The 13,329-nt window shown below is 40.0% G+C and overlaps 2 protein-coding genes across 2 annotated transcripts; one reads left to right on the forward strand and one right to left on the reverse strand.

The window, feature by feature from the left end:
* Positions 1–196: 196 nt before the first annotated feature.
* LOC121579539 (alpha-soluble NSF attachment protein) lies at positions 197–4,526 on the forward strand. Its single transcript, XM_041894220.2, has 11 exons — positions 197–406; positions 780–862; positions 957–1,073; positions 1,490–1,536; positions 1,681–1,758; positions 1,892–1,947; positions 2,074–2,158; positions 2,259–2,363; positions 2,450–2,518; positions 2,704–2,754; positions 2,840–4,526. The coding sequence occupies exons 1-11, from the start codon at positions 312–314 to the stop codon at positions 2,939–2,941; spliced, it is 888 nt and encodes a 295-aa protein (XP_041750154.1). The 5' UTR covers positions 197–311; the 3' UTR covers positions 2,942–4,526.
* A 45-nt stretch (positions 4,527–4,571) lies between these two features.
* LOC121579538 (radial spoke head protein 6 homolog A) lies at positions 4,572–9,244 on the reverse strand. Its single transcript, XM_041894219.1, has 7 exons — positions 8,937–9,244; positions 8,623–8,851; positions 8,199–8,501; positions 7,658–8,107; positions 7,417–7,561; positions 5,192–5,309; positions 4,572–5,091 (listed from the first exon to the last, which is right to left on the reverse strand). The coding sequence occupies exons 1-7, from the start codon at positions 9,032–9,034 to the stop codon at positions 4,851–4,853; spliced, it is 1,584 nt and encodes a 527-aa protein (XP_041750153.1). The 5' UTR covers positions 9,035–9,244; the 3' UTR covers positions 4,572–4,850.
* Positions 9,245–13,329: the final 4,085 nt, after the last annotated feature.

A 13,329-nucleotide genomic window follows, 5' to 3' on the forward strand; every position in this document is an offset into this window, starting at 1 on the left:
ATTAGGGAAACCGTTTACCGAAGCAAACGGAACGAAACGGGATTTGTCCAATAGAAACGGTCGTTTGCGGTTTCCGTTTGTAGTAAACTGTTTCGCAACAGACAAAACGTTTTGCAACAGAATTGACGTAATGATTACACCCAGTGTTGCCTACCATCACGTGATTTGTACTTCCGGTTTCAGTGTGACGTGAGCGTATAATAACAACGGATGTGACGCGTAGCTAAATGTAAATACAGAGCTTACTGTGTTCTGCATTGAATACTACGTACAATTTCCAGAGCTAACGAATAATACATTGTTTAAATAATATGGATAATTCCGGGAAAGAGAAGGAGGCTTTGGCTCTCATCGCTGAGGCTGATAAAAAGATGAAATCCTCACGAGGATTTGGGATGTTGTTCGGGTATGTGCCAACTAAGTTTAGCTTGCTAGCTTGTTTATTTGATTTGTATTAGCTAGCTACTACTAATTCAGATCCGCGTCCCATATGTATTTTAACATCAAAGTATATACCTACGAAAACACTCACCAAAGAATAACTATATATACGTTGACGATAACGTTGGCTAGCTAGCTATGTTACACCAACATTGAGTACTCAGTCAAATATTCCCTATTCATCTGGTCTACTGACAGTGTTGTTATATCACTTTGTTAGCAGCCTGGCTATATCTCATGTTTTGCCTTTTTCGTTCATTGCCATGTCAAGCATGTTTGATGTTTGTTGTACGTAGTATTCGTTAGGTCTAAACAACATTGTCTGTGTTTTTCTCCAGAGGTTCATCCCGGAAGTATGAGGAAGCGTGTGACATGTATGTGAGGGCAGCAAACATGTTCAAAATGGCCAAAAATTGGAGTGGTAAGATTTGGTTTCAATTTTATAGTGGACATTTAGAACAACTGGGATTGTGTTGGATGTAACCAACCTAATATTGGTTCACATTTTGTTCCAGCTGCTGGCAACGCATTCTCCCAAGCAGCACACCTCCATCTGCAGATGGACAACAAACTTGATGGAGCCATCAATTTACTTGATGCAGGCAATGCTTTCAAAAAAGCAGACCCACAAGGTACATCCCATTTTACTGAAAGAGATTACAATTGCATTATCAAAATTATAGTTGGGTTTATGGAACAGACATTAAATATAAATTGTATTATATCCTCAAAGGTTGAACAATGTGTGGCGCTGTATATGCCCTATTAGAATGGGCAGGTAGCTTAGTGGTTAAGAGCGTTGTACCAGTAACCGAAAGGTCGCTGGTTCTAATCCCCGAGCCGACTAGGTGAAAAATCTGTCGATGTGCCCTTGAGCAAGGCACTTAACCCTAATTGCTCCTGTAAGTCGCTCTGGATAAGAGCGTCTGCTAAATGACCAATTTATTTATTTATTTTATTTATTTAGAATCCTACACTGAAGATCCAGGGTAAACAGTAATTCCTGTGTGACTGTGATTCTATTTGAGTGTACTTTTCATCTCCACAGAGGCCATCAACTGCCTGAACCAAGCCATTGAAATTTACACCGACATGGTGAGAAGCTGGGAGTATTTCTGCATTTACTAGTGTAACAAAGAAGTAAATCTGAAGCCTGCTCAATGATAGAAAATTGTGCCTAGTGTTCAGGAGCACTAACTGTATGGTGTTGATGATTATTTCACCTTTTCTTGTCTGCAGGGCCGTTTCACCATTGCAGCCAAACACCATATATCTATTGCTGAGATCTACGAGAGTGAGCTATTAGACGTTGATAAGGTCAGTTATAAGAGCCTTATAGAGTGTGGTATCCTGTAATGTACTGTTTAAAAAATAAATAATCTTTCACATATTTCAGCCTTTGGTATTACTGAGAGGCCATGACTAGTAAATGTGCATCTTTAATCCACAGGCCATTGCTCACTATGAACAGGCTGCAGATTACTACAAAGGGGAGGAGTCAAACAGGTGTTTCAATGTTCTGGCATAATCTCTTATGGATTTACTGGTCTATTCCATCCCACTTTTCATACATTTATTTTAGTGTTGTGTGAATGTCTTGAACTGATTAGTTTCTTGCCAATCTAATTGTAGTGCTGCAAATAAGTGCCTTTTGAAAGTGGCCACCTATGCTGCCCAACTGGAACAGTACCAGAAAGCCATTGAGATTTATGAACAGGTGTGTATTTACCCATGTATGTGTATTAAATGACCAATTAACTGCATTAGTGGGCTTTCCCCAATTACCTTATTATGAGTTTGTTTTGTGTAATGCTTAGATCGGAACATATGCAATGGACAGCGTCCTGTTGAAGTATGGAGCTAAAGACCACTTCTTTAAAGCAGCTCTTTGTCACTTCTGTGTGGACATGCTTAATGCAAGGGTGAGTCTTTATTTTCTTATACTTACATCAACACTTTGCCTCTATGTAGTAGTTTTGACTTGCTCTGATCTCTTGTCTACCGTCAGCTGTCTGTACAGAGATATGAGGAAATGTTTCCAGCCTTCTCAGACGCTAGAGAATGCAAACTGGTTAAGGTAGGTCTATTATTATACCATCGGTCACTATGTTTGTATTTCGTATTTCTGCTTTGTTTTCTAAGTTAAACAGCTCTTTGAATGGCTTTATATCTGAGTGGATATAAAAGCAAACATGACACATTTCCTGAGTGATAAGTATTGTGACAGTGTACAATAAATGTCTTATGCTGTATTTTTAACAGAAACTTCTAGATGCATATGAGGAACAGGATGTGGATGCATTCACCGATGCGGTAGGTTTTTCTCATGCCATTCCATGATGACAGAATTATGTTTAAATTATGTTTGTCCATTAAACCAGTTCTCCTTCTCTAACAGGTGAAGGACTTTGACTCCATCTCAAGATTGGATCAGTGGAACACCACTATGTTACTTAGGATCAAGAAACAAATACAGGATGATGAGAGCGACCTTCGCTAATCCTTCCCTCTGTTAATCCATCAGAACAAATCATAATCTCCCTCGCTACTCCTGGAACTTTAACACTATATATCACGTTACATTCCTGAATAACTTTCCATTTTTCTGTCTGGTTGGTCTCATCCTTTAATCACAGGCATTGAACCCTTTAAATGAGTGTTTCCTGTCTATCCACTTATCAATCTCTGATGTGTTGTCAAGCAACAAGGGTCCTGGCCCAGACCCCAAAGATAAACTACTGGAAAAATCCTGTGTAGAATAGCACCAGGTAGATAAAGAAGTGTAGCTATTAGCTAGCCCATCCAAATAAGATGGATAATTACCTGATACTAAACATTGTTGTAGTTTATTTCTTGTCATGTGTTGTTTTCTGTCACAGTAACTCCACGTCACTCTCAAAGTGCTCATGCTTATAGGTAATCTATGTCCTGGACATTTCCAGAGGCAACATTTATGTACTACTAGAACATACTGTTATAAACTGGTTTGTTAAACACAGTGTTTCAGTCATAAAATGTCAAGGCTTCTACTTTACTTATTTGAAGTATGTTGTCATTGCTCAATGCTGCTCGTCTTACACAATAGCAAAGTCATCAGCCAAAGACGTTTTTAATTGGGCATCTTATATTGGGTTCAGACTACGGAAGAGATGGTACACATTTTTCAACTCTGTACATTATTTCAGAGGAGTCTGCTAACAGCCATTCCCCTTTATTTATTAATCTCTAAAATGTGAAATGTTGAATTGTGTTTTATTATACAGTAGATACTATTTCTGTTGTCATTCCAAAGGAAATAGATTTAAATTCCCACACAGGGAGATGATTCCTATCAACCTGTCCAGGCACTTAAAAGGTGGTGGCTTATTGCAACCTTGCACTTAACCATTTTGATTTATTGTCCATCTTGATTATTATTTGATTAAACATTTTGTTTTAAATTATACAATTATCTTGTGGCTTGACTAATAAGAGGTAAAGCATAGTACATGTACACTACACATTACTCAAACGTCTGTATTACAGAGAAACAGATTAAACGGAAGGATGATGATGATAGTTAATGATCCATGATAAACTTGTCTGCTTCATTTGATTTACAGAATGGTTTTTAACCTAATTCACTGGGTTAGCATAGATTAATCAAATAATTACTTGTATTGCATGCATTCCATGTCTTGTTTTATGCAAAATTAATAAGAAATCTGACTTTTTCTTCTCTGACTAGTTTCTGTCATGCTCTTTTATGGTTATAGAGATATATATACTTATTGAAGGCATACCTCACATGTTCTGACATGGCCAATTAAGGACAGGAGCAATTAGTGAGGTATTGAGTTACTTGTCTGCTTCATGTGGAAAGTAATAAACAGTGAAGTCTGCCTTGCCAACACATCTGACTAAGGGCTGATGGCTAAGAAAATATGTAAATTAAATGCACAAACATTGTTTAATTAAAACCTTTTGGGGTGGGACTCTGTTGGAGCATGGTGGGTTCGATCTGGGATCAGTGTGTGTTTTGCTCTCTACCTGTATTGTCTGTATAATCTTTAAAAAATGCCAAATAAAAATAACATGTGCAAACATTGTTCTCTCAGTGCTTTGTGCTTGTGAAACAAAAAGGACATTGCTTAACTAATTGTTTTATTTGTTCTTTCCTGATAAATTAGAGGCTCTATTCAATCTGTAACGCTTCCACAGTAGAAATGTAAAGGTCATTTCCGATTGAGCCGACATATGCAGCGTTTCCTGTGAATGCAGTCTCAACTAAAGCCGGAACATTGCCTTTCAATTTAAATCACGCTGTAAAGCTGAACTTCGGATGAGGATTAAATAGAGCCCTAGGGCTTTAGTCAACAGTAAATATTGCCTATTTTGTAATGTAGTGTCTGTTAACTACAAAGTCATCCTTAATCATCCTCTTCTTCCTCCTCCTCTTCGTCTTCACCCAGGCCCTCTGTCTCTTCTTGGGCAGCCTTCTGTTCCTCCAGGGTTGCTTTCAGTGCCTGCTCTTCCCCCAGACCGGGGTCCAGGGCCTCTGTGATCTCTGGCCCACTGGGGTATTCTCGCTGGGGCATTAATGGAACAGTTGGGATGTACCCTTCCCCTGCAAATTTCAAGCCCCAGCCAATGTAGATGTTCTCAAACTTCCTAAATTAGAAAACAAAAAATATATATTTATTTGATTGGGGATATTGTCTATATGCCACAGTTATAACAATATATAACATTACATTACACTCAATCTTACTTTCCACTGGCATAAGTATAAGCCCCTGGCCAGAGGTTTGAGCGCAGCACTGCAATAGCAAACTGAGAGATGAGGGTGGAGGACATCTTGGCGCTCCAGGGAGGGGTGTTGGTAGTCTCTGAAATGCACAGTGGTGGAAAAAGTACCCAATTGTCATACTTGAATAAAAGTAAAGATACGTTAATAGAAAATGACTCAAGTAAAAGTGAAAGTCACCCAGTAAAATACTACTTGAGTAAAAGTCTAAAAGTATTTGGTTTTAAATATACTTCAGTATCAAAAGTAAATGTAATTGATAAAATGTACTTAAGTATAAAAAGTAAAAGTATAAATCATTTCAAATTCCTTATAGTAAGCAAACCAGACGGCACAATTGTCTTGTTTTTTAAATTTATGGATAGCCAGGGGCACACTCCAACACTCAGACATAATTTGACAAACAAAGCATTTGTGTTTAGTGAGGCAGTAGATGACCAGGGATGTTCTCTTGATAAGTGCGTGAATTTGAGCTTTTTCCTGTCCTGCTATGCATTCCAAATGTAACGAGTACTTTTGGGTGTCAGGGAAAATGTATGGAGTAAAAAGTACATTATTTTCTTTAGGAATGTAGTGAAGTAAAAGTAAACGTTGTCAAAAATAAAAAGAGTAAAGTAAAGTACAGATAACCAAAAAAAACGACTTAAGTAGTACTTTAAAATATTTTTACTTAAGTACTTTACACCACTCGGAATACATACACATCATGCAGTCGAAGTGAGTTTAACACATAGGGAGAAATATTCACAATAGACATGCTACCAGCATAGAGTGAAAATGTAGGCCAACCAACACAGACTGAGAATAGACCAATGACTATATATGAATGGACAAAGCCATCGCTTACATGACACCATTCATTCCTATGTGAAGACTAAATAGCGCATTGAAGCTAAATGAAGTTGGTTAAGATGGCGTCTCATGGAGACATAAAATGCGCAGTTTGAGCTGAAAAAGGCTATAAGGATACGCCTGATGCCCAAACTGATATTTAATGTCATAATTTATTAAAATTAGGTTAGGGTCTGGGTTAAGGGTTTGGTTAAGGTCAGGGTTAAGGTAAGGGGCAGTTTTAGGTTTCGGCTATTCGGGTATAGCCGCGGGAAGTAGGGGTGCTGAGGGTTCTGCAGCACCCCCTGATAAATCGTAATGAAAAAAATGTCATTAAAAAAAAAGTAAAAACTATTTTTTTTTCGGTGGGGGGGATCTAACTAGGCCTTTATTACTCCGGTCGTTGAATTTTTTCAACTAAATCAGTGAACTAGGCCTTTACTATTCCTGGTGACAGCACTCTATGAGCAGATCATTATTTTTCCTCAATCCCCCCCTCCCTCCTCTGTTGGCGGATATTTCTCGACAGCACCCCCAAACCAAAACAGCTTCCCGCGACCATGTAGTCGGTGTAAGCGTCAGCTGTGTCCTTATAGCAGAGTTTCTAAACCCGGAGACGAAACATTGCAAGACTTCTGGGAACACTTGCGAAGCAGACTTAGCAGACCAGGGTTTGGTGTGTTTGAGAAGTCAATGAGAGAAGTGAAAAATTCTTCATTAATTGTTAATTTTATCGAAATCTAAAGGCAAAACCTAGATTCGAGCCAATGTCTTATGTATTTGAACATGTTATTACGCCAACCTCGTATATCGTAGGAGTGCCTTTGATTTTCCCACGGGGGGCCAGTATGAGAAATGTATGCACTCACTAACTGTAAGTCGCTCTGGATAAGAGCGTCTGCTAAATGACTCAAATGTCAAATGTAAGTGTCATCAGGGATTACTATTAGAGAAGCAGTTTAAGCCTATCTACTGTCTTTGCTTATAGTCTCCCGTTTGAAGCCACTCCAGGAAGTGACGTTGCAGGCTAACTCAGTGCTGCCCCCTCTCATTGAGTAACTCAAGGCCAACTGGGGTACTGCAGGCTGCCATTAGCAACTAAATTATCCTTATAACTTATTCTCTGTGCGATTTAAAAATACATACATCTGGTGTATTAGAAGCAATTATTGGTACCATCATTGTCTTAGATTATTTATTTTTTTACACAAAGATTGACCACAAAGATTGCCATTTTTCCATTCACTATAATGGGGATCCTGTTTTGTGCAAACAAAGCCTTCAGTAAACGCGGTCGGACTTTAACTTCTGTGGCTTCAATCAGATGGGGCAGTTGTTCTCCCCTGGAATAGACTGACCTGCATCCTCAGAGAGTGGAGTGAGGAGGGGAGGCCCCACCTCTGGCTCAGGCTCATCAGGCTCCTCCTCCTTCTCCTCTTCATCTGCTTCCTCCTCAAAGTCATCCTCAGGCTTGTCAGCCAGGTTCACCCACACACAGCGACCCTAGGAGAGGCCATGTGATCATCTTCAGGGCACAGAAAATTGCCTAAAAATGGCTTATCAGTATCACATTAGAAAAGGAATTTGTTTGAGTGTTACCTGTTGGAGGATGTGCTGGACATGATGCACCCAGGTGGATAGAGATTCTGCCATTTCAGGAACAGGAATTCCCTCAAAGTCAGGATTCTCTTCAAAGCTGTCTCGGGCTCCCTCCTCTTCCTCCTCACCTTCCTCCTCTGCAAACTGATAGAACCCGAGGGGACTGACCTGTGTGCCGGCAGAGATGCGAGCAATTTGGGCTCGCAAATAGTTGGCCTCATTGCCAGGAAAAGGAGGATAGCTGATGATGGGGGCATCCAGTCTCCCTGTGAAGAATTTGCGGATGTGGCGTGCGGCTGTGATCTGGGTGGGAGTGACAGTGGGCAGCCTCACCCAGGGAAGGCCAGGCTCTCGGCACACAAAGTAAGTAAACTTGTTCACACCTGTGCGGTTGTCCTCCTTTGGCACCACAGGCGGGGGCTTGAAGGTGGATCTTGGGAGCGTATCAATCTAAAAAGCAAAGTCATCATAACGTTTTCATAAAAGAAGAAACGTAATATGAAAGCAACATACAGTAAAACAGATTTTTTCAGTAACTCACCACTTCCACCACATCAGCTTCCTCATCATCATCCCGAGGTTCTCCATCTCTTTCCTCGTCTTCCACTGTTTCCTCATTACCCTCTTCCTCCTCCTCCCCCTCTCTGTACTCGCACTCAGCAACAAGATAGTTGCCTTCTATGCCCAGGATCTTTCCCCAAAGTCGGCAGCGCACTAGCGGTTGGGAATCCACCAGCTGCTTGAGTGCCAGGAAGACCTTCAGCATCTCCTCTCTGCCCAGTCCAACTCCAGCCTGCTCCAGGAAGAAGCCAAGCTCACTCACATTGGGGAGCGGTGTTTCTACCTAATGAGACACAGACACGTTTAAATAATTATTGATTACACTATACAACTTGCTCATGAGTTTCCCCAAATCAGTCTTGGTAAAATGAATGTGCAAGAACCTAGATAATGTATTATCTTACCAGTTCCTCCTCTTGGTCACCATCATCACCCCCTCTCCGTGAAAACAGTAACCTCTGTTGCTCAGCCAAGAGCTGTGCAGCAGGTGCCAGTGGCATGTCTCTCAAGGTGCTCTGCTTGTCCTGCAGCAATCCCTGCTTCACCTCACGGCTCATGTCTTCAATTACATCAACCACATTTTCTGGACGCTCATCCATCACCTTGGTCAGTAGTCGTGCAAGATGGTCATAGCTGGAAAGGTTGGAGAACAGTGTCATAGTCACTTTACTAACAAGATACCTTCACTATCCACTATGGCAATCATACAAATACTCACAGGTTGAGGTTACTTTTTGTACTATTCTTGAGCATAAAGGCCTTGAAGCAGATCGCTGTCTGCTCCCTTTGGTTGTTCAGCGCTCCTTCTGACTCCATTTTTCATGCGTTCCTAACAACTCAAAACACGGTCCTGTTGTGAAAACAGATTGCTAACGCCCAGTACGCACCAGTGTCGTGGTTAAGTTTAGGTTGTTTATCAACACTTTTCAAAAACGTTAAAACTACCAAAATCTCAACCGATAGCCATCGGGGTACGCTAGCTATCCAAGTTCTTGTTCTTCACCAGAATAAAATACCACGAGCGACCCGTTGCTATGGTAAACAATACGGTTGCTGTGCACGTGGTACTTTGCTATGCATAGAATGTCCATCAAGTGGCAGCACACATCCATCACTCCTGGCGCTGCTGACCTGCAAAACGACTAACCAAACTCTAAAACTGACCCTTAGTTTACACTAACCATAACCTTAACCAAACCCTTAACCCTGACCCTAACCTAATTTTAACCAATTCAGAAATTAACTGTCAGTTTGCAGGTCAGGTGTGTCTGTATAGCCTTTCTGCCTAAAACAGTGACTTGCAGGCAGTCGCAATCAAAAACCTTAAATAAAGGTTCAATTCACCGACCACCTTTAACAGAGAGCTGATCAGTATATGCATAGGCTATACGTCTTTTTTTTTTTTTTTGGCACAATAAAATGACATGGGACAAATATAACAAACAAAAAGCTGTTTTATTTTTTTCTCATGACAGATATTTTTCTATTAAGGATTAAAAATCTATTACATTTTAGTAAATATTTTTCCTACTAGATTGCCCCAGTGCATTAGGCAATTTCGACAAATACAAAACTAAGGACACATAACATAGATATTTTGGGATGAACAAGAATCAGTGTCTACTTACAATAGGTTCATGGTGGTAAGAGCCAGTACAAATACAGAGGAGCAGTCACAATTTTCCAACTGTTCATCCTCAGTTTATAATATTGTCCTTTATGCCCTTCCTCAGATGGAGCATCATTCTGCATTTCCTGTGCCAGTCTCAGGTTCTGTGGTACTGTCTTCGATGACATCTTTTAATTGGTCAGTGACATCTGAAGGTTCAGTAGGTGCCTCCTCCATTGGCTCCCACTGTCTCTACAGGGTCCGAAGTGGGGTTTTCTTCCACTACTGGCAAATCCACCTGGTAGAAACATAATTGATTTGAGTTATATTATATACCATCTATCTACAGTATATCTAATAATATTTCAGCATGGCTTTTATAAGTGTCATTTTGAGGGGATGCCCAGAGTGACTGTAGATTATTCTGCTTGTTGTCGGTTGCAAGATACCAGTTGTGTCATTAAATCTACACCTTTTCAAAACTTTGACATGAATACAAACAACCACTGTACCAGAGACAAGAAATTCTAGTGTTACCTGCAAAATTATGTCTGCAGTTTCCTTTCGTCTAGCGGGGGCTGCCTGTACCGGATGGGGTGCAACCAACCTGGTCTCAGAGCATTTCGTATTATTCTGTACATAAATCCGAGACGCTATATTTAGTATGATATGTTACGTTTCATATGGTATGTATTCATTTGTGATGCCCATCACCCATTTCGTATGAAATGTTACGAATTACAATTCATATTATATGTTCTGAATTTGCAAAACGTACAATATATTACAAATTAGCAAAATGTAGAATATGTTATGAATTAGCAAAACGTATGAGATGTTACGAATTCTAGCTAGGTGGGTAATGTTAGCTAGCTAGCTAACGTGAGCTAGGCTAGGGGCAGGGGCGATGTGTTCAATAGGGCGATATGGGCGACGCACTGCCAAACGGGAAAAGGAAGGGATTTTTTTTCTAATCAATTATATCACGGCAACAGTAGTTATCAGTGTTCTAATCTGATCTGACTGCCACTAAATGTCCAATCAGGCTAAAGTCGTGCTTCAAATGCCCCCCCGCCCTTTTGGGGCGATTTCAGTCAGGTTGAAAATCGCCCAGAAGTCTGTCATAGACTCCCATGTAAAATCTATTTTTTCAAATTTCAGAGCTTTCAATACAATCTCTATGGGTTTCTGAGGGCTTGCACTTACGCGCTTTCATCATACGTAACGTAACCATGAACGTAACTAAGAAAATAGCGGGTAGCAGCGTCTCTGTTGCGACCTGCAGTGTGGCGTTATCTTATGTTTTTAATTTGTACACTTAGTGGCGTTATTTTATGTTTTTAATTTGTACACTTAGTTTACAAACATTCTGCCAACCATGGATTTCCAGTGGTGGGTTTTGGACTGACCTTGTTGATCGTGTACATACCCGCTATGAACGGACTAAATAATGAAAACGCTGCTGGCAGCGGAATCCAATACAGCAGGGAGTTTTTACTACAATGCAACTCAAATACGAACGCGATGGATATCCCAATGGCCCATCTAATACCTGATTGTCTGCGAGTGGATTACAAACCCAAATGCAAACGTGGAAAACGCGGGGGAATCAGACAACGACTTTAAAAAAATTAAGAACAAACTTCCCTTACCCACCACCTTGCTGATTAATGCCCAGTCACTGAGGGGGAAAGCGGATGAGTTGTCAGCGAATCTGCGCTTCCAACACGAATATCGGGAGGCCTGTTTGCTGGCATTTACTGAGACTTGGCTGGATGACAGAGTCCCGGACAGAGAAGTGGAGCCGGCCGGCTTCACCCTGGTCAGAGCGGACCGCGATCTGACAGTCACAGGGAAAATCGATCCTGGTAAGAGAGCGACTCTGTACCCCCGACATTGAACTGCTTTCTGTGTCACTGCGACCTTACTATCTGCCCCGTGAGTTCCCCCAATTGTTTGTTACCGTTGTGTACATTCAACCAAAAGCTAATATAACAAAGGCATCAGAGATTATTTATAATCTGTCACAGAAACTGGAATCCATCTCCCCAGATCAGTCAATAAATGCTTCTGGTATTGACTTATATGCTGCCCCTGTCTTCATGTTGTTGCTGGACATATCTTTTTTAAAATGTGTGTAGGTCACCTAAATCATCAGAAAAATTGCCCCCCCTGAGAATTTTTTCAGGAGCCGCCACTGGCTAGGGGTTAGGCTTAAGGTTACGTTTAGGAGTTAGGTTAAAGGGTTAAGGTTCGGGGAAGGGATAGTTAACATGCTAAGTAGTTGCAAAGTAGCTAAAAAGTAGTAGAAAAGTGGCTAATCAGTTAAAATTGTCCGTGATGAGATTCGAACTCGCAACTTTTGGATGCTAGACGTTCGCATTTTACACCCACACGTCCAACCACCCTCGTTTTTGGTTTAAGTAACCATCTGTTTTATGTAACCATACCAAACGTAAAATAGAGTACTAATTTGAACAACCCGGATTTACCTTTACTATGTTAGGTCAAGTCTATGAGACCGTGCTGTAATTAAGAATGAAGCGCATAAAAACAAAGGTGTCATTGTACGCTGATGATTCATGTTTTCTTTTAAATCCACAACTAGAATCCCTCCACAGCCTCATAGAGGATCTAGATACATTTTCTAAACTCTCTGGATTACAACCAAATTATGACAAATGTACTATATTACGTATTGGATCACTAAAAAATACAATTTTACATTACCATGTAGTTTACCAATAAAATGGTCTGATGGTGATGTGGATATACTCGGAATACATATCCCAAAGGAAATAAATGATCTCACTCCAATACATTTTAACAGAAAGTTAGCAAAATAGATAAGATCTTGCTGATTAACTCTTTAGTATTATCCCAGTTGACCTATTTGCTTATGGTCTTGCCTACGCCTAGCGAACAGTTTTTTAAATTATATGAGAAAAAAATATTCCATTTTATTTGGAACGGCAAGCCAGACAAAATTAAACGGGCCTATTTATATAATGAATATGAATTCGGAGGACAGAAATTATTAAATATTAAAGCATTAGAATACTAAAAGCTTCAGTCATACAAAAGTTATACTTAAATCCGAACGGGTTCTCTAGCAAATTAGTAAGATTGTCTCACCCAATGTTCAAGAATGGCCTTTTTCCCTTTATTCAGATTACAACCTCTCACTTTCAGTTATTTGAAAAGGAAATCATCTCCCAAATATCACTATTTCTAAAACAAGCCATAGAAAGTTGGTTGCAATTTCAATTTAATCCTCCAGAAACGACAGAACAAATAATGCAACAAATATTGTGGTTAAACTCAAATATACTAATTGACAAAAAAACTTTTTTTTTGACAAAATGTTTAAAAAAGGTATAATCTTTGTAAATGATATCATCGGTAGGACTGGTGGAGTGATGTTGCAAATGCAGCTAACAAAAACATATGGAAATGTCTGCTCTACCCAAAATTACAACCAAATAATTGCAGCCTTACCGCA

The sequence above is a fragment of the Coregonus clupeaformis genome, chromosome 13, assembly GCF_020615455.1.
Source record: "Coregonus clupeaformis isolate EN_2021a chromosome 13, ASM2061545v1, whole genome shotgun sequence".
Classification (NCBI taxonomy): Eukaryota; Metazoa; Chordata; class Actinopteri; order Salmoniformes; family Salmonidae; genus Coregonus; species Coregonus clupeaformis.